This window comes from Trichomonas vaginalis, chromosome V (assembly GCF_026262505.1).
Source record: "Trichomonas vaginalis G3 chromosome V, whole genome shotgun sequence".
NCBI classification, from domain to species: Eukaryota; Parabasalia; order Trichomonadida; family Trichomonadidae; genus Trichomonas; species Trichomonas vaginalis.
The window spans coordinates 15,694,809-15,719,512 of NC_067207.1; the positions used below are offsets into that span (position 1 = coordinate 15,694,809).

General features: G+C 35.2%; 6 protein-coding genes and 5 pseudogenes across 11 annotated transcripts, besides 16 other annotated features; 5 read left to right on the plus strand and 6 right to left on the minus strand.

The window, feature by feature from the left end:
* Positions 1-6,296: part of a mobile genetic element that runs on past the window's edge.
* Positions 5,592-5,828, minus strand: TVAGG3_0343140 (protein of unknown function, DUF4106 family; the record flags this gene model as incomplete). Its single annotated transcript, XM_051230811.1, has 1 exon — positions 5,592-5,828. A coding segment is annotated over one exon (237 nt), but the record flags the coding sequence as incomplete, so codon positions are not given.
* Positions 6,297-6,300: 4 nt separating the features above from the next.
* On the plus strand, positions 6,301-6,771 carry TVAGG3_0343150 (annotated as a pseudogene). The gene has a single exon. A coding segment is annotated over exon 1 (471 nt).
* A 2,718-nt stretch (positions 6,772-9,489) lies between these two features.
* TVAGG3_0343160 (spectrin binding) lies at positions 9,490-11,037 on the minus strand (the record flags this gene model as incomplete). Its single annotated transcript, XM_001300017.1, has 1 exon — positions 9,490-11,037. One exon carries the CDS (start codon positions 11,035-11,037, stop codon positions 9,490-9,492), a length of 1,548 nt encoding a protein of 515 aa, XP_001300018.1.
* Positions 11,038-11,083: 46 nt separating this feature from the next.
* Positions 11,084-11,111: a terminal%2Cinverted (terminal inverted repeat of Mariner transposon ID:TVAGG3_0343170).
* Positions 11,084-11,788: a mobile genetic element.
* Positions 11,164-11,788, minus strand: TVAGG3_0343180 (annotated as a pseudogene). The gene has a single exon. A coding segment is annotated over exon 1 (625 nt).
* A 164-nt stretch (positions 11,789-11,952) lies between these two features.
* Positions 11,953-12,061: a mobile genetic element.
* A 141-nt stretch (positions 12,062-12,202) lies between these two features.
* Positions 12,203-12,311: a mobile genetic element.
* A 141-nt stretch (positions 12,312-12,452) lies between these two features.
* Positions 12,453-12,561: a mobile genetic element.
* A 141-nt stretch (positions 12,562-12,702) lies between these two features.
* Positions 12,703-12,811: a mobile genetic element.
* Positions 12,812-12,952: 141 nt separating this feature from the next.
* Positions 12,953-13,061: a mobile genetic element.
* A 141-nt stretch (positions 13,062-13,202) lies between these two features.
* Positions 13,203-13,311: a mobile genetic element.
* A 141-nt stretch (positions 13,312-13,452) lies between these two features.
* Positions 13,453-13,561: a mobile genetic element.
* A 140-nt stretch (positions 13,562-13,701) lies between these two features.
* Positions 13,702-13,810: a mobile genetic element.
* Positions 13,811-13,930: 120 nt separating this feature from the next.
* Positions 13,931-13,992: a mobile genetic element.
* TVAGG3_0343290 lies at positions 13,993-14,499 on the minus strand (annotated as a pseudogene). Its single transcript has one exon. A coding segment is annotated over exon 1 (507 nt).
* Positions 13,993-14,595: a mobile genetic element.
* Positions 14,568-14,595: a terminal%2Cinverted (terminal inverted repeat of Mariner transposon ID:TVAGG3_0343290).
* A 468-nt stretch (positions 14,596-15,063) lies between these two features.
* Positions 15,064-15,763: a terminal%2Cinverted (terminal inverted repeat of Maverick-1B transposon ID:TVAGG3_0343300).
* Positions 15,064-24,704: part of a mobile genetic element that runs on past the window's edge.
* Positions 16,492-17,373, minus strand: TVAGG3_0343310 (uncharacterized protein; the record flags this gene model as incomplete). The annotated part of the gene is made up of 1 exon (XM_001300015.1): positions 16,492-17,373. One exon carries the CDS (start codon positions 17,371-17,373, stop codon positions 16,492-16,494), a length of 882 nt encoding a protein of 293 aa, XP_001300016.1.
* On the plus strand, positions 17,423-18,074 carry TVAGG3_0343320 (annotated as a pseudogene). The gene has a single exon. A coding segment is annotated over exon 1 (652 nt).
* On the minus strand, positions 19,511-20,273 carry TVAGG3_0343330 (annotated as a pseudogene). The gene has a single exon. A coding segment is annotated over exon 1 (763 nt).
* On the plus strand, positions 20,291-20,953 carry TVAGG3_0343340 (organellar and viral DNA polymerase type B; the record flags this gene model as incomplete). Its single annotated transcript, XM_051230812.1, has 1 exon — positions 20,291-20,953. One exon carries the CDS (start codon positions 20,291-20,293, stop codon positions 20,951-20,953), a length of 663 nt encoding a protein of 220 aa, XP_051100542.1.
* TVAGG3_0343350 (phage tail repeat-like family) lies at positions 22,303-22,926 on the plus strand (the record flags this gene model as incomplete). Its single annotated transcript, XM_051230813.1, has 1 exon — positions 22,303-22,926. A coding segment is annotated over one exon (624 nt), but the record flags the coding sequence as incomplete, so codon positions are not given.
* TVAGG3_0343360 (integrase core domain containing protein family) lies at positions 23,567-24,052 on the plus strand (the record flags this gene model as incomplete). Its single annotated transcript, XM_051230814.1, has 1 exon — positions 23,567-24,052. The coding sequence occupies one exon, from the start codon at positions 23,567-23,569 to the stop codon at positions 24,050-24,052; it is 486 nt and encodes a 161-aa protein (XP_051100544.1).

The window sequence follows — 24,704 nt, forward strand, 5'->3', positions numbered from 1 at the left end:
GAGGACTTTGTATTTGTTGTTATAGAATTATATGACCCAGGGTTTTAGTCGTAATAGTATAAACCATTATATCTTCTGCCATTTACTTAGCAAAATAATTTTAATGAAATGTTGTGGTCGTCAAATATTTTTATGACGTCTGGGAAACTATATTTTAAGTTCAACGTTTCACCTCCTTTCATAACGTATATCTTGTCAATGACATTATATGACACCACAGCAAGCAATGTCGGGCTCTATTTCTTTGTGATGTTATATCGTCTGCCTCTGTCAAAAGTTTCAATAGTTCTTTCAAACTTCACGAGGTGCGATGACATATGAGTTTCACTTTACAGGGTTGTGTTCGACCAAGTTTAACATTATACTTAAAGCTTGACAAATCTTCTTCCTGAGTTTTAAGTTTGTCTTTAAGTTGTTGGTAGTCATTTCGAATATCTGCAACAGAACTTAAGTCTCTGCTAACTTCAGGGTATGTTGGTTGTTCTTTTACAGGAACTATTGTTATACCATCTTGGTCTTCGTATGGTTTTCCCCACTTCAACATCTCTTTCTTTGACATTGACAACAACACTTTGACTGTTTGTTTGAGTTGGTGAATTTAACTTCAATCTGCCACCGCCATTAAACCTTTTGAAACACTCACGCTTCTATTTTTCGGAAATGACATTTTACTTAGAATAAAAGATGGACGTATTCGAGTATCTCTTCGAATTGAAGCAGAACAAAGTTTACAACACACAAACAATACAAATACATTGACAGAATAGTTCTTTATACAAACAATGGAAAATGTTATAGAATAGCAGTCTTTCGTGAACCAAAATATTTTCATAAAGCAAAGAAAGTTGGTATATACCGAGATGGTGAAAGTTCTTGAAGCAGACAAAATATAACAACAAAACTGACCGATATTTCTTAAGGTAAGTTTATAATACAATTTTATGTCAAAACTGGCGTACTGTCAATATTTGACGGAGAGAAGTCAGTTCAAGAACAACTTACTGACCTGCTGCAAAATCTGCTCGATGGAAGCTGTCGTTATGCCAATCTGAGGAGCCCCAGCAGGTTTTCATCGAACGAATCTTCAAAAGAGCATCTTCCGTGAAAAGTGCTATTGGTTTTGTAAACTTCTTTGCTCTCAGTTCATCTGGACCGTCTCTGTCACCAGTATATTGTATTTGAACTGTACCAACAGTTGAAATACCACCCATAAAGTCTTCTTGAGTCAGCAAATGGAATGCCAAGCCAAAAGTTTGAACGGTCTCCATTTGTATATTGAGTTTTTTGACCTCCTGTATGAGTCCATACTTTCACATATGGCATAATAGAACTTTGCATTTCAGGGTTAATGGTTGTTGTGAAGTTGTTGTTAAAGTTCATAGCATCTAATGTCAAGTTGTATGACCTCATATCCTCAACTGTAGAATATTCTTCTCTTGGATAATATTTGCCATCTATGTTTATATGATATTTAATACCGGGGTTGTAGAAACAAAATAGTCATTTATAGTTTCGTCTGAACAGTACAAACATAGTATCTGCATGTTTCATTGCAGTTGTTTAAGCAATATCTGTTCTTGCACCTGGGTCAGCACTTTGGTTTCCAACTTCACCTGCAAAGTCTTTGACAGATATTTGGTGTATAGGGAACATAAGTGGAACTGCAATATATTTGGCAGCTAAAGCATTTGAAATATCTGGGTCCAACATTATGACTGCAAGTCTGCTTTCTATTCTCTTGCATTCAAATTTTTCGCATGTGAACTTAACTGGGTCCCAAGCATCTCCAGCAGCATTGAAATAATAGTTTACTTCAGTGTTGAGGTTTAGGAAACCAAAGTCTAAGTCAACTTGTTTTTGCAAAAGTCGGCGAATGACATTTTATTTGTTCCCACTACTTCTGTAAGAGAGATGGGTCTTTGTGTGGTGCAATGACTAAGTTATTTTTGCTTTGAGTAAGTTCGATGAAAATTTTCCTGCCCAGTTTTGGCAAGTATCTTAAAAACCTGAAGATGAGGAAAGATGACAAAGGAACTTCAAGTTTCAGTTTTACTTTGGTTACTGCTGCTGCAGTTTGTCCAGAAAGGTTAACATAAACTCCTGGAACGTTAGGGTCAAGTCTTCTTATTTCTCAATAGTTGCATACTGGTCTGTTTGTTCTCTAGCTTGTGGTTGTACTGAGTTTCTCAAAGCGAACCATTCATAGTTTGCCCATGTTTACTTGTTGAACTAAGTCAGAGTTAGAATATATCTTATTATCCCATGAAAACTTCTGGAGCATATTGGTATCCGACATAGAAAATTCATTGCAACCTTTTCTTGTCAGACAACTTGGCAGAAGGTTTTATTTCAATGTCTTGTTCCACGTATAAGAATGAGTTGTCAATAGAAATAATATGAAAACCTGTCGCAAGCAATATCTACTGTTGTTGAAGAACCTTCTCCAAACTCACCTACGTTTCCATAAGAAACAGCAGTTGTATATTCGTAAGTTCCAGGAACTATTTCTGACCTTCTAATGGCATTGTCGCATTCGTTATACCATTCGGAAACATTTCCATTCATAGCATCCAAAACTGTTGGCGTTATATTCTGAGCGGCGTACATTTCATATGAGTAAAAATATAGAATAGTTGGATTTATATGTCATAATAGAACCCACGTGGACCAAGCTTTACTTTCTTCCTGACTGAGTTTTAACTCTCTTTTTTCCTTCATTGCCCTCTGCTTGAAGTTGTTGCATCTTTGCATTATGTTCATCTAGTATGTTGCAAATTTCCCATGTCCTTTTTGCCTTTTGGCTCTGGTCGCCCATCTCAGGTAACCTATATCCTAGAAAGAGTTTGTCATAGTCTGTATTTGAGTCTTCGCGTATTGTTTGCATGACTCTTTCCTGAGTTTCGGTTCAAGCTCTTCAAACAGTGCCTGTCCATATGGAATATGCTCGTTTCCAAATATATGTTTTGTAGCCATTCTGGTTTTCTTTCCATGTTACCAACTATATCTTTTGTGAATGGGAAAGCTTTTACCCAATCTTTCAGTCTTGCGTCGTTTATTTCTGTAGTTGGTTTTATTTTGTCAAGGAACATGTTTTTCAATACTAACATTTCATTTGGTACTGTCAATTTGAGTTTTCTTAAATATTCATCCCTTCTCAGTTCATTGTCTGCAAAGTAAGTTTTTATGACATTTTGCAAACTTTCATTTGCAAGGTCATGTACAATAGGTTCTCTTCCTTCTCTCTCCCTAACTGTCTTTCTAAACTCTTCACCAAATATACCATCTCTATGGTTCTGTGTAGTTCTTTGAGATAAATGTTCTAGAACGTCAGGTGTTATATTTCCATCAGCCATGTTCATTTCATACTGGTCCAAAATATCTGCATCTTTCATATCTTTCAATGGCATTAAAGCCGCGCTTAAAATACCAGCTATGTCTCGTTCACCATTGACTTCCATTGCGTCTACAACTTCTTGGAATTGTGGTTGTAAGTTTATGAACCACCTATCCGGGTTAGCTTTATGACCCCATCTCATTGTAGTTCCATCGTCTGCAGAACAAAAAGTAGGTTTGTTTCCATCTTGGTTAGGTTCTGAATGAACTTTAAACAATGTTTCATTTCTATATGTTTTCTTGAAATTTAACCTTTTATTTTCACCGAGTTCATCCGAAGATTGAACGTTAAATGCTCGTAAGTAAAAAGGTTGTTGTATTTGTGTACAATTTTTTTCAGTTCTTCCATTCTATGCTGGATATTTTCATCTGATGTTGGAGTCTTTTGTATGTCGGCAAACATTTTCGATATTCTTCTACTATGTCACCGAATTTTTTTTAGACTCTTGGAAATATTCCAATATTCTCCGCATACTCTTGTTGAGGGTCAAGATTTTTCGGCTGTTCCAAATCTTCATCTAGTTCTGTGAAGTTAGTTTCCAAAGGAAGGACTTGTTCGTTTCCTTCAGGCTCTTCTAGCTTGTGTTGCTGAACTATTTCTTCCATGTCTGGTTGTATCTGAACTTCTTCCTGTGGAGTTTCTTGTACCTCATCTGCTGGCATTTCATATATTCCGAGACCGTTTTCAACAATTTCCTATCTACGTCATCCGCATTCATAAGCTTTTGTTCTTTCGTTCCGTCTCTATTTTTTACGCGTTTCATGACGAAAGTTGAATTGTCATTTAGCTCTGACATCAAATATCTCGGAGTAAATTCATCCATGTCATTTGGATGATATGCTATTAAATCATATCCCTTAGCGAGCTTGTATTTTCCAGGTTTGAGATTATATCCGTTTTGGTGCTGAGCCATAAAGCTAAATAGGTTCGGGTCAGTATTTCCATCCTTGAACTTTCCAATAGCTTCTTTATATCTGTCACTAAAGTCAATACTATCTGGGAAACCACACTCTTCTTTAAGCATTTTTAAGAATTCTTGGTTTCCTTGTTCTCTACTTCTTTTATGTCCTTGCTCTGTTTGTGTTGTTGTTGTGCAGGGTTTTGAACTGTTGGTTGCTGTGCTGGTTGTTGTGTTGGTTTGTTGTGGATTTTGAACTGTTGTGTGTTGTTGTGGTGATGCCTGTGTCTGTGTCCATGTGACGATGTAAATGTTTTAGGTAGTCCTGGTGCAGGTGCTTCTCTTGGAGGGTTTGGTGGTATATAAGTTCCACCAGCTGGCACATATGTTCCATCTGCAGCATAATGTCCTACCTGACTTTTCGTTTTTAAGAAAGCATTTACTAGGTCTGTTTTGGTCTGTTGTAACTCTTTTTCTTGACTTTCCACAACAGTTGCTCTAACGGCGTCATAGGCACTTTGAACTGCCTGTCTCGTTGCTGCATCTGTTATTTTTCGTCATATTTGTGCTACTTCTTTTAACTCTTTGTCGAAACCTTCAGACTTCAGTTTCTTTCCAGATGAGAAGTCGTTCACTAGTTTCACCTTACTATGAAAAGCTTCGAAGGCGTTCTTAAAGTCAGCATTCATTAAAGCTTCATTTGAACTGTCTTCATCCGCTTGTATTTTTGTCCTTATTGACCCTATGAGTTGGGCTGCTTTAGCGTTGGCTTGGGCATCTAACCAGTCATTGTTAGCTTTTATATATTCTGCGCTTTTCATTGCCTTTTGCATAGCCGCGTCGTTATTTTTACTTTCTTGTGCTAAGTTTTCATACTGTACGGTTTGGTTTTGCAACTGTAAAAGTTTTTCTGCCTTTACATTTGCTTCAACTTCTTTTTTATACTCATCGCTATCCATATATGTCTTCAGGGCTTTTTGTTTTATTTCTTCATCTTTCAGTACTTTATATCGAGTAGTATGGTTTTTCAAATTTATGACATCTTGTTCCATTTTTGCTACTTCTGCTGCTTTTTCTGACACTTTTTTCGCATATTCCTCTGTACTTAGTTCTTTCAGTTGTCTTTTCTTTCTTCTTTTTCTCTACGTTTAACTCATTGAGTTTCTTTGTGTGTCTGTCATATTCTAGTTTCTTTTCGTTTTCACTTATTTGCTTCTGTATGTCTATGTTTGACTTTTTGACATCTGTTATTTGATTTTTGAGTGAACTCAAATTCATTTGACTTTGAGGGTTATAGGCTGTTCCGTCTGCAGCTCCACCATAGCCTGCCATTTTCGCTAAAAGTGCCGCTCTTAAACCTCCACTCTGTGCACCAATGACTCGGTTTAAAAGCATAGGATTGCTTGACATTTGTTGCAACATAGTGGGGTCATTCAGCATTTGTTGTTGCAACTGTTGTTGTGGTGTCAGTTTTACTTTTGGATGTTTCAATGCTCCCTTCCTCTTACGTATATTCTTACGTAGCTTACGTGGCATTTTAAGTGAAGTTAAAAAGCGGCTTTTGACAGATGTTTATATGACACTTTTTGTTCACACAAAAAACTACTCGGTCAAAGTGTTGTCAGTTTTGTAAAATAACCGTCCTATCTCATTCTATAAGGGGAAAAGGCTTCTCAAAGTATACTTCCTTGGAACGCCCGTAACTTTTCCTGTAGCGACGATAGACCCTTACTTGTCCGGACAAAGTTATACTATTTTGAGTGCTCTACAAAAAAAGTCAACGGCGACGACTCTCAAAAACCGTTGTGTAAAAAGTTTTACCGTTGGACAAAAAAGTATATATAGAAAACAAAAAACGTTTATAGTTCATTCAATATTTGAGATGGAACGGTTTGCCAACGGTAACTATTAAATAAAATAAAAAAATAGAGGGGGTTACCGTTGACGAAAAACGGTTTATTTTAAACTTTTCTATGAGTAGTCCAAAAAAAACAGTTTATTTTTCATAATGGCATTCGCTAGCGTGTTCGCTCCAAATTCACCTGAAGAAATTGCTTGCAAACTTTCAGCACCACAGGTTTAGAGCCTCAACATCAAACTCGGCATCTACACATTCTCCAAGCAGAACAGACAATTCGCTCAATCCAAAGCCACTTTCACTACCAAAAACAATACCAAACGAGCTCCGTATTACAAAGAACCACAGCAACGTGAACTACGCAAAATACTACTCAGATTGTCTGAAGAATACTTCAATTCAAAGCCAGAAGAAAGAGTTCCTGCAACTTTTAACAAAGAATATTGTGAACAACTCAACAAAGTTCTTGCAGACTTTACCAAACTACAAAAAAGAACACCTGACCCATTCGAATTAGGTGACACAATTGTCAACTATTTTCCAACAATAACAAAGATAATGTTGACAGAACTATATGTCAGCTTATTGAAAGTCTTCCACCCAAAGCTGCAAAACAAGTGAACAGTTTTGGGTCGAATTCAAATTAAAGAGTTACGGATATCAGGATGACGAAGAAGAACGTGAGTACGGAAAGAAACAGCAAAATGGCAATGTCTTAGCTCACTCAACCCCAAGTTCAAACCATTATTTTACTCAGACAACAACACAATTCAAGTACGCAAAATTGCTATTCATTTCGTTAACCAAGCAGAAGACATTGAAGAAGGAGATCCTATCTCAGTTTATGTTTGCTACTGCAAGTTTTTCAAGGACGAATTTGGAGGACCAATTCTCATGCATGTCTTCAAGCCACGTCAGCAACTCTACGTTGAAACTGAAATAACACTCATGCATGGAATGTATCTCAAGTTTGAAAGCCAATTGGAAAACACATACAACATTTGGCTTTCATACATTAGTTCGATACACCAGATGACTTTGATGTTGAAGAAGAAGACTCTACTCAAGAAGATGAACCACAAGACTCACCTGATGATGACGAATTTGTACCCGAAGAAGAATAAAATTCAAGAACACCATCAGAAGACGACCAACAAATGGCAGATGCAATGGACAGTCAAGTTCCATGAAACTAAACATCTAATTTTACCTCAATTCCAACTTTTTTTAAACATCTTCAGGGCTAGAAGGGGCGCAGCCCCTGGAAGCCCCACTACCTTTTTTTTTTTTTTTTTTTTTTTTTTTTTATTCAATATTATGAAATAAATATTTCTAAATTGATCTGATTAATTTTTCATTAAAGTTTATATTATCACCAAATAAATTTTCGAACCCTTAGAGTCATAGTTCAATGGTAAGAGTCATAGTATAATCGTAAAGTCCATTGGTTCGAATCAAGGGGATTTTCACACTTTTTTCTTTTTTAAAATTTCAGAGGTTTATTTTTAAGGTTCTCGTTGGCGACCCCCCGTTCGTCGAAAAAAAATTTCATTTTTGCTGGCGACCCCCAATCACCAATTTTTTTTCGACGAACGTGGGGGGGGTCGCCAGCGAGAACCTTAAAAAAAAACAGAATCCCAAAAAGGTGACATTTTGGGTGTATCGTCTATCCCAGGGATAGAAAAATGACTTCACCTTGGATCTATAGTTGGGATTTTATAATTCATGAATCGTAAATCTGAGTTTCTGGATTTTTTTAGATATTTAGTTTCTTAATGGAATAACTCATCTACATTATGCAGCAATATAAATTCTCATGGGAACTTGTTTACTAAAAGTGAGATATAGAATGTATCAAATAAGAGAGTTGAAATTTTACAGAATTCTACTGTTTCCATGCAATGTTTATCTCTGCTAAATAATTTCACATATAAATTAATCTATAACAAAAAATGTCCAAGAAGTTGGTTGATATCTGACCTAAAACTCAGGCTCAGTCTAAAATGGAGCTCATTTACACCTAGCCTTTAATTTTTTTAAATAGGAAGGTTTTTTCAATTAAAATTTTCATTCTAATCTAAAATTAGCAAATAATCATATCGAAAAAGCAAAGTTGAATTCCCCAGGTTTCGTTTTTAAACATGCAGCTTGCGATCTATATGAAAAGCACATTTTTAAATAAAGTAATGAAAAGTGATTAAAAATTTGAACAAATAGAATATAAAACCAAAATGGAGATAGATAATGTATTGGTAATTCTACATATACAACTCACGCTCAGTTTAAAATCGAACTCACTCACATTTGGCTTGGGTTAGAAGAGAGTTTTTCTCAATTGAAACCTTCAATTTTCATCCTAATCTAAAACAAAGAGAAAAATTAATAAATTAACATAACGAAAATGCAAATATTGCCGACAAGTCATCCAATAATCAATATCTTTAGCAATAACTGCAGAATACCACTGAGGAAGGGAATTATTGAAGCGAGTATTTCCCAAAAACAATCTAAGGGTGGCTATCTTTGCCATAGCTCCATTTTGCACAAAAATTCTTAATTTTTCGGTTGGTACTGGGACATAATCTTTATATCTGTATTGATTTCCGTCTTGGAAAAAAGAGTATTCTCATATGTATTAATACAAATCATGTATTTGGCATTTAATTTTGCGTTGATAGTTGTTTCCTCTGCCCTTATTCTATTACCATTTAAATCACAAACCATTCGGTGAATGGCATCATGCATAAATACATAAACTTGTAGTGACTGACTTCCAAACCCTACCGAATATACGCCATTTCCATTTTCCAAAAGAAATCCCATGCATTTTCTGCCAGAAACAAGGTCATTACTTGTGTATTTTATATAAACACCAGAGGAATAGTAAAGGTTAAAGGATTGATTATCAGATGCAGTGTCAAAGCTCAATTAAATAAAACTCGAAATGATAAAAAATATTAATAGTTAGTTGGTTGAATAAATCTACAGTGATATTGTACAAATTCTTCAATTTTTTATATTTAATAGTTAGTAATATGTTGGTTGAATAAATATACTTTTTCTGCTCTATAAGATATACAGTAAATATTTAAGAGCTTATTGAAGTAAATAATCATAAAATAAACACTTTATTCAAGTATATTTTGCTTGTAGCAAATATTAGTATCATATGAAATAAGTAGACTAACAATATTATTATAATTATTTTCAATTGCAATACAAAGTGGAGTTTTCTCATATTCATCAATGATATCAGGATCTGCACGATGTTGGATAAGAAATACAACACATTCTTTGTAATTGTACTGCACTGCAATATGGAGAGGTGTTCTTCCTTTTTTATCTTGGACATTGACATCTGAACCATGTGAAACGAGAAAATTGGTGATGTTTGATTATTGCATAATGAAGAGCCGTTTGTCCTTTGTTATTAGCAGCATTCACATTAACATTATGTGAAAATAGATATTCGATAGCTTTAATATTATTATACTTAACGGCATAATGAAGAATTGATTTGCCATTGATATCTTTTGCGTTGATATCAGCTCCATTCTCAATGAGAAACTCAAAAATTTCATGACTATCAAAAGTCGGAAATTCAATGAAATTTATATAATTTAACATTAAAGAGATATGAAGTGCTGATTGACTAGTTGCTTGGATTCTAGAATTGATATCGATTCCGTTCGAAATGAGAATTTCGATCATTTCTTTATCGCCAAAAATCGCAGCAAAATGTAGAATTGATAATCCATTTTCTACTTTTGTATTTACATCTCCTTCTTTTGAAATGAAAATTTTGATAATTTCTCTATGATAATTTCTTATTGCATATTGAAATGGCGTAATATTTCCCTTATCTACTGCATTAATATTTGCTCCGTGCGAAATAAGAAGTTTAACAATCCTCAAAGAATTATTTAAAACTGCAACATGAAGAGCAGTCTTATCATCATTGTTTTTCGCATCGACATCAACTGTATATTTGATGTTACTTGAAAAAAATAATTCAACTATGTCAAAATCATTCGATTTTGTTGCTAAATAAATGGGATAATTTCCATTTTTATCTTTGATATTGGGGTTTGCACCGTTAGAAATAAGTATGTGTATCATATCCTTATTATCCTGTTTTGCTGCATAATGAAGTGGAGTATTATTTTGGCTATCTTTTGCATTGACATCTGCTCCATGTAAAACTAATAGTTTAACAAGTTCATGAATACCAGTTTCTATTGCATAATGTATTAAAAATTTCTTGTTGTATTTGAAATTGACATCCGAGCCATGCAAAATTAAGAGTTCTGATATATGAACATTTTTGTTTTCAATTGCATAGCAAAGAGTAGTTTTACTGCATCTATCCCTACTTCTATTATTTGCACCATTCAACAGAAGAATTTCGGTTATCTTTTCGAAATTATGTTTTACTGCATAAGAAAGCATTGTTTCAGAATAAGAAGGGTCATATCTATTGAGTTCTGCACCATAAGAAATTAATAATTTAGTCATTTCAATATTATTATTTGTAACAGCAGCATAAAGAGGAATTCCAGGTATATAATCCAAACCATTGACATTTGCTCCTTTAGTAATGAATAATTTCGCAGTTTCGGAATAATTATTTTTCAATAAGTGTGAGAAAAATGCCCCATGTCTATTAACATTCACGCCACACGAAATGAGATAATCATATAAAGGTGGGAAGTTAATTAAGAAAATATTATCGAACGCACATTTAAAATCCTTTGTCTGATCCAAATAGATAAGAAATCCTTGCAAAAATAAAAATTGACTGCATTCATCTGGGAGTATTTGGATATTGAATGTGTTCATCAAATAAAGAACGAAATCAATGTTTTGAGAAATAATGGCATATTTCATACAGATTCCATCTGGTGTTTAATATTTTAAACATTCACGCATAATATAGGGTGTCCAAAGGTGTGTTTAGCACAAACCTGAATACTGCGAATAGAAATAAACAAGTTACATATATATAAAGTTTATTTAAATATAATCACCATTGGATTCAATCACGCGTTCGCAGCGATCGATCCAGGCTTGAAAGACACGCTTTAAATCATCATGAGAAAATTGCTCAAATTGCTCTCTTACAAAATTTTCAAGATCATCTGGACTCACGAATTCGCGTCCTTCAGCTCTCTTTTTAGCGTGCCGAATAAATAAAATTCAGAGGGGGTAATATCAGGTGAATAAATTGGGTTTGGAACAACTTTGACATTGTTTTCCACCAAGTAATTCATTACCTTATGACTTTTGTGAACTCTTGAATTATCAAAATGAATTGCAAACTTTTGTTTTTGTTGTTTGGATTTCTCAAACTCATCAGAATTGATAATTTGAGTAAGAACATTGTCAATTAGATACTGAGCATTCATCGTATTAGGTTTTTGAAGAATATCAATTGCGATGATGCCATTCACGCCCCAAAAAACCGACAACATAATCATTGGTGTGTCAATTTTTTTCTTCGGGAATGTTTGCGGATTTTCATCCTTCGGGATCCACATGATTTTGGCTTCTGTTGCATATTGAAACCAAGACTCGTCCCCTGTTACTAAAAAGCGAAACTTCTTGGATTGATACGCACCCAATATAGAGAGGAGCTCTTCTTATATACGAAAAAAAGAGATCTGACATTGTGTCAGATCTCAGTAAAAGTGACATTTACATGTCAAAAAAATAGAATGAGTTTAAGTAATTAAAATTGAGGGTGAGAGTAGTATTGTATGAAATAATATCTCTCACCCTCCAATTCATCCTATGGCGCCGAAAAAATTTTGGTGAAATGCGACCACATTTCACCAAAATTTCTCGGCGCCATATAGAGAACTAGAGCCTGTGAGGTACTGATACTATCCATGTACCTCGCAGGCTCTAGTTCCAAGCCAAAATGGCTAAAAATTGCCCGCAATTGTTCACATTGCGGGCAATTTTTAGCCATTTTGGCTGGGAATTGGAGGGTGAGAGTAGTATTGTATGAAATAATATCTCTCACCCTCCAATTCATCCTATGGCGCCGAAAAAATTTTGGTGAAATGCGACCACATTTCACCAAAATTTCTCGGCGCCATATAGAGAACTAGAGCCTGTGAGGTACTGATACTATCCATGTACCTCGCAGGCTCTAGTTCCAAGCCAAAATGGCTAAAAATTGCCCGCAATTGTTCACATTGCGGGCAATTTTTAGCCATTTTGGCTGGGAATTGGAGGGTGAGAGTAGTATTGTATGAAATAATATCTCTCACCCTCCAATTCATCCTATGGCGCCGAAAAAATTTTGGTGAAATGCGACCACATTTCACCAAAATTTCTCGGCGCCATATAGAGAACTAGAGCCTGTGAGGTACTGATACTATCCATGTACCTCGCAGGCTCTAGTTCCAAGCCAAAATGGCTAAAAATTGCCCGCAATTGTTCACATTGCGGGCAATTTTTAGCCATTTTGGCTGGGAATTGGAGGGTGAGAGTAGTATTGTATGAAATAATATCTCTCACCCTCCAATTCATCCTATGGCGCCGAAAAAATTTTGGTGAAATGCGACCACATTTCACCAAAATTTCTCGGCGCCATATAGAGAACTAGAGCCTGTGAGGTACTGATACTATCCATGTACCTCGCAGGCTCTAGTTCCAAGCCAAAATGGCTAAAAATTGCCCGCAATTGTTCACATTGCGGGCAATTTTTAGCCATTTTGGCTGGGAATTGGAGGGTGAGAGTAGTATTGTATGAAATAATATCTCTCACCCTCCAATTCATCCTATGGCGCCGAAAAAATTTTGGTGAAATGCGACCACATTTCACCAAAATTTCTCGGCGCCATATAGAGAACTAGAGCCTGTGAGGTACTGATACTATCCATGTACCTCGCAGGCTCTAGTTCCAAGCCAAAATGGCTAAAAATTGCCCGCAATTGTTCACATTGCGGGCAATTTTTAGCCATTTTGGCTGGGAATTGGAGGGTGAGAGTAGTATTGTATGAAATAATATCTCTCACCCTCCAATTCATCCTATGGCGCCGAAAAAATTTTGGTGAAATGCGACCACATTTCACCAAAATTTCTCGGCGCCATATAGAGAACTAGAGCCTGTGAGGTACTGATACTATCCATGTACCTCGCAGGCTCTAGTTCCAAGCCAAAATGGCTAAAAATTGCCCGCAATTGTTCACATTGCGGGCAATTTTTAGCCATTTTGGCTGGGAATTGGAGGGTGAGAGTAGTATTGTATGAAATAATATCTCTCACCCTCCAATTCATCCTATGGCGCCGAAAAAATTTTGGTGAAATGCGACCACATTTCACCAAAATTTCTCGGCGCCATATAGAGAACTAGAGCCTGTGAGGTACTGATACTATCCATGTACCTCGCAGGCTCTAGTTCCAAGCCAAAATGGCTAAAATTGCCCGCAATTGTTCACATTGCGGGCAATTTTTAGCCATTTTGGCTGGGAATTGGAGGGTGAGAGTAGTATTGTATGAAATAATATCTCTCACCCTCCAATTCATCCTATGGCGCCGAAAAAATTTTGGTGAAATGCGACCACATTTCACCAAAATTTCTCGGCGCCATATAGAGAACTAGAGCCTGTGAGGTACTGATACTATCCATGTACCTCGCAGGCTCTAGTTCCAAGCCAAAATGGCTAAAAATTGCCCGCAATTGTTCACATTCCCATCTTTTGTTGGTAAGACGAAGAATATGAAATAAATTATGAAGAAGATAATGATGAATAAAATATCACTTTTTATATTTTTGACACGTAAAGTTGTCACTTTTCTGTCAAACTGTTTTTATCGTTTTCGTATATAACACTCTTTCGAAGATTGGACTCTAGATTTTTTTTGAACTGAATTAAGGTTGTGCGGAACCCAACGTGTATACGCTAGTTTGTAGTTCAAATAATTGTGCAGATAATAACTGACTGTTGTACGTGGTATCTTTGTCATCTCCTCTATCCTTCTGAGTGATGCTCTTGGGTCTTCATCTAGCGCTTGAAGAATTGCTTTGATTTTTCTTTGATCCGGCGATTTTTTGTCAATTTTTATGATGGGCGCCTTTTTGTTCATGAAGTGATACATCCTAACATGATACGTTACAGTGGAATAGCTAGGAGCATCCATACCGAAGCATTTTACCAATGTCTCGTAGATTTTTTTACAGTCTTTGCATTTTTTTGCAAGAGCGAGGATGTTTTCTTTATGATTCATTAAAAAAATGAAAAAAATCCCGCCAAAATTTCCCGCGAAACCGCCTCCTGTCTCAAAATTCATTTTATATCCCGGCATGGCGCCAAAATACAACATACTCATCATATACATATATTCATATTTTTTATTATATATTTATAATCAGCATATATCTCCTTTAATAGTCTCATATAGAGCGCTGTGCTAAACGCACCTTTGGACACCCTATATCTGCATTTCCACCTAAAAACGATAATTGAAGACATCTGCTCGTAATTTCTAAATTGAATTCTGTAATTAAATATTTGAAACACTTCACTGCTCCATATTTGCAACACCATTCAAGTAAGGGGTCTCTAGGTACAATATCCAGATAAATATTTTTTCCTCTTACTTGTTTGAATATAACAGATTCTTCCATTGTTGCCATAACAATAAATGAATGTATATCATCTTCTATAATTGCTCTTTCACATGCAGTATATTCATTTAAGTAGATTTCATGATATTTTTTTACTGAATATGTATTTCTTTCATAAATTTTATCAATTAAAAATTGATATGATGAACGGTATTTATTCTTGTAATTTATACATCGTTGAATTAATAATTCAATTTGTGATATATTTAATACATTTGGTTCTAGTATCTTTGCTTTGATTTCCTGATATAGCTTTTCGATTTCTCCTTCATCAAAGTTAGTATACATATCATGGGTACTGAGGCACTGCGCGCCTCCTTACCCCTGATATGTGAATTTGACACTTTACGAAACCGTTAACGTATATTTTACAACACAACGACAACACTAACTTAACCTTAAATATTTACAAAGCCACCAACCACTTCACCTCACTAATGTTTTCACAAACGACTTCACTACTGTAAAAATAAACGTTCTCACTTACAAAAGTATTGCAGCGCTTCCCATTGCTGTGCTTCACATAACAGCTCATAATCTTCTGACTCACTTTCTTCTTCATATAGGTCAAAATCACTGTCATAGTTTATACCTGTAAGTTTTGACAAAGCTAATGAAACACGCTTACCATTTGTATCGTATGCTTGTATAAACTTTCCATTATGCTTGTAGTCATAAACGCTCAAACTAACTTTACCCTTTCTCCCTCGTATCTGATAGAATGTATTTTCACGAGGAACAAAGAACAAATTCTTGAACTCATGACCGTTGTAGTTTGTTATCTCAATAGTTTTCGTCATTTATATAAAATAAAATAAAAAATAAAATAAAAAATAAACTTAAAAATAAATGATATCACCACCATCACACGTATGAAAACATCCATTTAAATTTAGGTGAAGTGGTGAGATCTCACCTCTTTTTTCACCTCTTTTTTCACCCTGTTGAATTCATTACTTTATAACTCTCTTCCTTGGTTTCTTTTTAGTTGCTTTCTTCACGTCTGTCTCCAACTTGACTGTCTTTCTTCTTCGTCCGTAATGATACCAGTTACTTCCACCAGTCAATGGGTCAAATGGTCTTTCGTAAGGGTTTCCATACATTCCATAGGGACCATACGGAAGAACTACTAGTGGAGAAGAAACATTTTCTTTAGTTCCATCGACTCTATTTAAATGCAATGTTTCACCTTTCATCTGGTCATTAAAATCTTTTGCGTGTTTTGCAAACTCATCGTCCTTTCCTAAAGCATTTTCTGACTCAGTCGCAACCAAATTGGATGCTTTATTTATGAGCCCTATTTTATTTAATCTTAACTTCTTTGCAACCCAGCCTCCAATCTTTCCTTTATTTGCATCTAATGTCTTCGAAACCCTTCCTCCACTCATTTTATTTACTGCGTCATAAGCTCCAAGTGCTTTTGCTCCAAATGCTAATGCTTTTGTTCCCATTGCGCCTAAAGCTGCCCAAGCTACCATTTACACCATATTAAAATCATCTCTCTTCAATATTATCTCATAAAAGTTCTCGTTACTGGAGAAAGTCAATGAAACATAAACATTCTCACGGGCTTCACCCTCACCGCTTTGCGGTCTATCTAACTTCTTTCTTATCTCATCTATTCGCTTCAAAATGTCTGAACAATTGCTAACATCTTCTACAACAGTTATTTCATCATGAATGACCTTCAAGAACAAGCTCATTTAATATGCAATTAAAATCATCTCAATAATGAGTCCATCCTTTCCATCTTTAGGTAGCACAACATCTTTCATTGAAGAAGGTTCGACAAGTCTTATGTTAAACTTACTGACAAAGTTTGTTATACTATAATGCTTCGGCGGCGAATACATGTAGTTTGAAAGACATAATATAGATTCTTCAGCAAATTCACTTATACTGGATTTTATAACAATGTTCTCACGAGACCAAACGCCACCAATTGACAATCTTGTAAGCAATCCTGCTGAACCTTCAACTGTAAACGTCGATGGTAACATTCCACGAAGGTCATCTATTGACATCGTTGAGTCACTGTATTTAAATATTTTCTTAAAGCAATCGTCATTATCTAACCATGCAATAGCTTTGAAGTTTTCATTCGAATATACATCTGCTTCATTAAATGTAAATCCTGACTTCTTTGCAGAGACGACTTTAAAATCTATTGAGTTTGTTTCAAAATTATATGCTATGGTAACTTCTGAAGGTAATGGATGTCCTTCCGCAGTCAGTTGTTCTCTCACTACCATTTGAAGCTTTGTGTTAAAAACTTTCATGTCATCTCCTGTATCTAAGTTCACATACACAGCAACAGGGAAACTATCTTGCTTCTTTGTTTCATCATTATACCTCAAAACATTAAAGTTCTTCAATAATATTGTTCTTCCTGCTGGAATACTTCGAACTTGTCTGATTTCAATAGCTTTCTCACCTCCTACATACTCTACCCAGTGTCTTGGATATTCATAAGTATACTGACTTTCTTGAATTTTGGTAGGTTTCATCATAACATGTTCATAGTATATCTTTATACTCTTGTCAGTTAGACTCGGTGCTATGTTCTGAATATTTCTGACTTGCATTTTTAATGGAGATAAAATGAAGCATTTAATACATGACGTAGATGAAAACATGAATGAAACTACAGACAAACTTAACTCTTCTCTTATTCTTCCTTTCAGCAAAGATTATGAGTTCTGTTCAAATGGTGTGTATTTCTATTGTGGAAAGATGGGGTCAGGAAAGACATTCAACCTCATTCGTCATATACTCATAACAGAACGTTTAGGAAATGACTCATATTATGACCAAATCATTATATCAGCAACTTCAGACTCTATGGACTCAACAGCGAAAACATTTATGTCAAAAGTTCAAGCCTCTGTCGTTAAAGTTCCAGATAGCGAACTCATTGAATTTCTTCAACGTTACATTCGACGTAAGAGAAAATATTATGCCATTGTTGAATTTATACAGTCAGGAATGCAAAAGACTTCAGAAGAGATGGAAAGAATTATTGACAAACACCACTTACGTCAATACTCAGGAGTTTACGATATAAACGACTGACAAACTACATTCTATCAAAACTTTCAAAATACCCTTCAAAAAGTATCCTTCAAACACTCTGCTCGTTGTGACGACTTCGCCGGAAAAGGTTTAGTTTCAAAGCCTGACTCACCATTAGCTAACATCATTACTAAAGTCAGACATTACCATTTAACTGTAGCAATACTTATGCAAACATGGCGTTTTCTTGCTTTAAACATAAAACGTCTCATAACTGACTTCGTTATCTTTCAAGGTTTCTCACGTTATGATATTGAACTCATTTGGAAACAGTCAGGTATAACATTACCTTTTGAAGAAATTTGGGAAGCATATAAGTCTCTCATCTCTCCTCGTTCATACCTTGAGATTCATATCATGACTAATACCATTAAAGTCAAAAATATTCCATGGGAACGACCAACATTGTTTTAAAGTTTAACCTTCAATTGACTGATGGTAAACAAATTCCATGCATCTCTGTCGCCATTTCTGTTAAATTTTTGCTGTCATTCATATCATCCACTTCCCCATCCGTTAGCTTTTGAGGATATGTGTTAGAATAGCTGTTCTTAAATGAAGGCTTCTCTCCCTTGAGAGCATAAACTCTATAACTTTCTGCATACTTTATGTTTGAACCTCCTGAGCCATCATTGACATTAAATTTTTATAGGCTTCCACCCTTTGTTCATGTTCCTGCTTCTTCCCTTAGCTCTTTTGTTCAGTAGTTCTACTCTTTATACACAGCACCTGTCTCAGTGAATTCAACAATATTTCATTCGTTAGCTTTACATTCAAACCCTTGTCGAGTATATTGTTCATTTCATTACATATAAAAGTTTTTATTCTATATGAAATGAGAAGCAAATCCATCTTAGCTGGTGCCGTTAATTTCCAATTGAACCAACATCAAATGTTGACTCACGAACGACAAACAATATTGTCATAAAGAACTATAGTTCAGAGTGTTTTGAAAGAAAAAGAACCAGAGCTGAAATCCGTGAATTTAAACACAGCTTCAAACGCTAACGCTACATCAGATGTTAAGTTAGAGTATCCACCACTGGACCAAATTCTTTCAAGACAGAAGCCAACGACAATCCTTACACAAATGTTCAAAACAAATCCTTCAGATAACGTAGACCATTACCTTCTTCAGTTATACCAAACAATTTTACTCAAAGACGATAAGAAGCTTTTTGACAAATCTTATAAGTAAGAACCAAATAATTCTAACAAAGGAGGACCTTGAAAATGTTATCTCACGAATAACAGGGAAACAATGTGTCATTGACTATCTCGACCCTGAAATCGAATGCTGTGGTCAAACGCCACCATTCATGAAATAGGTAACATCCGCATCATTGAAACACCAGGAACTACAGGAGTTGAGTTTAAGTATAAATATTCGAACGAATATACAAAACTAACTTCAACAGAATATAAACTTTGTTTGAAATGTTTTTAGTAAATTAAAGCAATTTGTAATATCTATCCAAAACTTCTTCAACAGTATCGAACTCATCTTCATAATGCAAACCTAATCTTATTGACTTGGTGCAGTTTCACTAACACAATATTTTTCTGTTCTCTTGACTGACATAACTAACTCATTTGTTTCATCAAACAGCAACAACCAAAGTTCATGACCTAATACATAACATTCATACTTTATATTTTTAGCCTCTGAGTTCTCTTGTAAGCTGTTGCATTTAATATTTTCTAAAAAGTCAACTTCAACAGTCATTCGCACTGGTGCCTTCAGTTCTACAGGCTCTCCTTGAAAGTCAACAAGTCTGAATTGCATGTCTTTCAAATTATGAGGACTAATGCGAACCCATTTACCTAAATGAGTTGCTATGACAGGAACGTTTGGAATGAACATTGAATTTACTTCATAACAGAAAGATTTATACTCTACTGAACCTTTACTATTAACTCCTGAAATGCCTGTGACATTAGCTATTTTAGACTCAATGTATAAACAATTACCATAACATACGTATGGAACAGATTTCATCTCAATCGTTTTGTCAACACTTTTCAAAGGAAATGTCATATGGTATGCACCAAAAGAAGTTGTACTCTATGACTCATTCGTGTTATCTTGAACTCTTTCTTGCTACTGAACTTCAATGTTCCCTCAGAAGAGAGTTCGACATCTATGTTGTCAATAGTTTCTTCATTTATGAGAGTATCTATGACTCCAGCAATTTTATCTATTCTATACCAGCTCTGTTAGGAAATGTTATAAACTTCTTTTGTCATCTATTTCAATCTCTATGAAATCTGTTTCATCTGTTATGACAAAAGTTGCGATAGTATTGAAGTCAACAACTCTGAAAGCAAGTGCTTCATTCTGAAGACCTAAGTTTGTTTGTAGCTTTACTGTCCCGTATTCGTTTGGGTCTGTACTTTGCAAATAGAACAACATTTTATTCTCATTAAAATATGACTATTGCTGCATATGCGTACGAAACAAATGAAGCAAGAAGAGCACATGAACTAGTAAACGAAAACTCAACTTTAACCATTGAAGGCAATGATTTAGTCATTGACGATGGAAAAACTAAAAAAGTCATTGATTTCGATACTTTTAACACTTATGACCCATTCATTACAATAAGTAAAGTTCCTATCATAAATGATGGAACGGTGCAATATATAAATTCTACAGTAGATGCCTCATTAGTGAAAGTATTAAATGTTCTCATTGAATTGTTAAAGAGCTTTCGATTTGACGACAACATTAAATGCTTAAAGAATTTAGTCATGAATGAGAAACAAATTCTTGGCGTTGCTGGTAGCAGTAATGATGTACACCTTATGACATTAGAATATTATAACGAACATAAAGATGAACTGAAAGGAGAGAAGGGTGACACCGGACCTCAAGGACCTCAAGGACCACAAGGAATACAAGGAATACAAGGAATACAAGGAATACAAGGACCTCAAGGCGAGAACGGTTTGGATGGTGTAGATGGAAAGGATGGAAAAACTGCTAAATCATGGATATGGAACCTTATAAATACTGGTTTAAAGCTGCTTCATATGGAGTTCTTCAATACCAAATCGGAAAGATATGGGCGGTACTTGGTGAAGAAGTTTTAAATGACGTTAAAAATGCTTTGAACTTCATTTCAAATGGTTCGGATACTATTAAAACTTTATCTGGTTGGATGCAAGAAACAAGGAGTCAAATAGATACTGTAAGACGTATAGCAAACAATGCACGTACGGGATTGGATACTTTACGAGAAGCACAAAATACACTAAAGGAAGCAAATGATATTCTTGGCTCAGTATCAGACATGCATGAAGATTGGCTTAAAGGTATTGACAAATCTTTAAAAAATCACAGTCAGTCTATTGCTGACTACAAGAAAAGTATAGATTTTTTACATAGTGCTATGGACGTACATGATGGAAGCATAAGGAACTTACTTAATGCTAACAATAACTTACCAGGAACTATTAAAGCATTTATAAAGTCCTTTGTAAAACCCGGTGCTCTAACATTTAGGTCTTTGAGAGCAAGAGCATTGAAGTCAAGAGATGCAGAAACTCCAACAGAACCTACAGAAGGAACTGAAACAACAGAAACTCCAAAAGAACCACCAAAACCAACAGCTAATGAAATATTGTTCGAATATTTTCCAAGGTACTCTGTTCTCATTGCATACATTCAAGAAATACTTAAGAAAGCAGACTTGACTTTAGGAGATGATGAAAGTTCTGTATATCTTTCGTTCCAGTTTCAAATAGCAGAACTTTTGAGACAGATATGCTTAATGTATGACAACATCTCTGATTTCACAAGATATGATGACGACCATGACCCCGAACACGGTGAAGAAGAAGTTTTACAAACATCCATTAAGACAGGAAAGGTTTTAACACAAAGTCTCATTATTGACACCAAAGATGGCGAAGTGGACGTTCTTCAAGAGCTGAAGAAAAATACTTCTTCGGGAGGTGGTGGTAGGCATGAACTTGAAATAAATGAGATAGAAGAGAAATTAGCCGAAAAAGCAGATAAAGAACATAAACACAATATCTCCGATATAAATGAACTTCAAGCTACATTAAATAGTAAAGCGGACAAAAATGAACTCGAAGCAATGAACAAAGTTTTGAAATCTCATAAACACAACATCTCCGATATAAATGAACTTCAAGCTACATTAGACAGTAAAGCCGACAAGAACCATACACATGAATCCTTCACTACTGTTAGAGCAGACGACATAATATTGAACTTTGACCTTGGTTCAAGTGCACCTTTAGAGAATCCAAGTACAAGCGTAAAAGATACTCTTAACAATTTAGATAAGAGTTGCAGGAATATTGAAAGTCATGCCAGAAACTTTGAAGCATATGAACTACCAACAATGTTAGATAAGAAAGCTGACAAAGAACATACACATAAATCCTTCACTACTGTTAGAGCAGACGACATAATATTGAACTTTGACCTTGGTTCAAGTGCACCTTTAGAGAATCCAAGTACAAGCGTAAAAGATACTCTTAACAATTTAGATAAGAGTTGCAGGAATATTGAAAGTCATGCCAGAAACTTTGAAGCATATGAACTACCAACAATGTTAGATAAGAAAGCAGATAAAACAGAGCTTCAAACATTAAAGACTCAGATTCTTGAAACATTATATCCTATAGGTTCTATTTATACGTCAATGAATTCAACAAATCCAGAAACAGTTTTAGGTTTTGGTACTTGGGAACAGATTGTAGACAAATTCTTATACTGTGCTAACTCTTCAAAGCAAACAGGAGGTTCGAAGAAAATTACTGAAGCAAACTTACCTGCGCACACTCATACAGGAACTACAAACTTTTCTGGCGACCATAGCCACTCATTAAGAGACCATCCATTATACAACTCAGAATATAAAGCTGGCAATGACGTTTTATCTCCATCTTATAACAATGCAGCAAAAAAGACTTTTCGACCAACTGAACCAGGAGGAAATCATGTCCATACTTTCACAACAAATCCAACAGGCTCGGGTGCAGATTATATGCCACCATTTATGACTGTATTCGCATGGTATAGAGTTCAATGAACGCGCTTGAGCCTAGAATAAAATCTTTAATTTTACATAAATGAGCTTGAAAGAAGTATTCGAACAACATCCATGAAGGTCATTTAAGAAGTTCAATGAAGCTGCAAAGAGTCGGGGATTTACTAACAGAGCTGAAGTGAAAAGGTTCTTTGACAAAAATGTTGTACATCAAACAAAAATAAACCCTTACGACTACTTTTTACCAATTTACTCCAACACTCCTGACGCATACCAATTTGACACTCTCATTCAAAGCAGAAAAGGAGGACATAAACCATTCCTCATCTTCATTAATGTTAACACTCGTAAAGCATATGCATATCCAATGAAAAATAAAGGAACTCGTGAAGTGTTAAGAGTTTTACAAAAGTTTGTAGCAGAACATAGCCCAAGTACTTTAACATCAGACCAAGACAGTGCATACCTCAGCAACGAAATCACAGAATTTCTCATTAAGCATAACATAACTCACTACACTACTGAAGACCATAACCATAACATACTCGGTATCATTAATCGCTTCATAAGGACTCTCAGAGATTTAAACCAAGAGCGAGACTTTATCGAAGAAACAATGAAACATTTTCTCGAAGTATATAATTCCTCAACACATTCTACAACAGGACATACACCAAATTCAATGACACAACAACAAGAAGAAAAGTATATACAAAAGAAACGAAGCCAAACACAAAATATCAGAAATTCAACACAATTTACCCTCATTCCTGGTACAAAAGTTCGTGTAGTTCTTGACGACAAACCGTTGACAAAGAAACGTTTAAGGTTAAGTAGAAACTATTATATCGTAGACTCTACGCAAGGTAATGGATATCTTATAAAAGCTGCCGACGACTCTATTGCGTTTTACCCTCGACATAAATTAGTCGAAAGTAGTAATGGCAAACTTGCTGAAACCATTGACGAAGCAAAGCGAGGAGTGGTTATTGAAATACTTGACTATAACATAAACGATGACACTTATAAAGTAAGATATGAAGGAGGCGTTGAAGATGTTATACCATCTAAGAACTTGAGAGAGTCAAAGCCAACACATCTGGGACCATTAGAGCGGGAGTACTGGAAAGACAAAAATATGCCAGAAAGAATAAGAAAATTCTTCTAAACTTTTTCATTGGATGTAAATCAGACATGAACGAGAACAGTCATGAAATTATTAATGGTACCATTTATTTTAACATAAAGACGCAAAGCGGCGAGGACGAAGTCCATGACCAAAAATAATGTTTAGGTTAGATGGTTAGATCTAACCTCATTTCTACCCTCATTTCTACCCTCTTGAATTTTCATGAATTTTCCCGAAATAAAAAATAAAGTTAGTTTTATTTTGTATTTTTTGTATTTTTTGTATGTAAAGACATGATTTCAGGGATTTTTTTGACGAAGTGTCAATCTTCACTTCGTCAAAAAATAACAGTTATCTAATGAAAAAGTGTCATTTTTTGTATTTTTTTGTATGTAAAGACATGATTTCAGGGATTTTTTTGACGAAGTGTCAATCTTCACTTCGTCAAAAAATAACAGTTATCTAATGAAAAAGTGTCATTTTTTGTATTTGACGAGAATGTCGGGTAAATGTTTTGTCATGATTTCATCGTAAATGTTTTGTCAAGACTTCTTCGTATATGTTTTGTCATGATTTCATCGTACATGTTTTGTCAAGACTTCTTCATCGTAATGAGCGTAAATGTTTTGTGAAGAATATAGCAACAGTCTGAATTCCGACGGTTGCTTTTTATACAAAATTCATGCAGGAA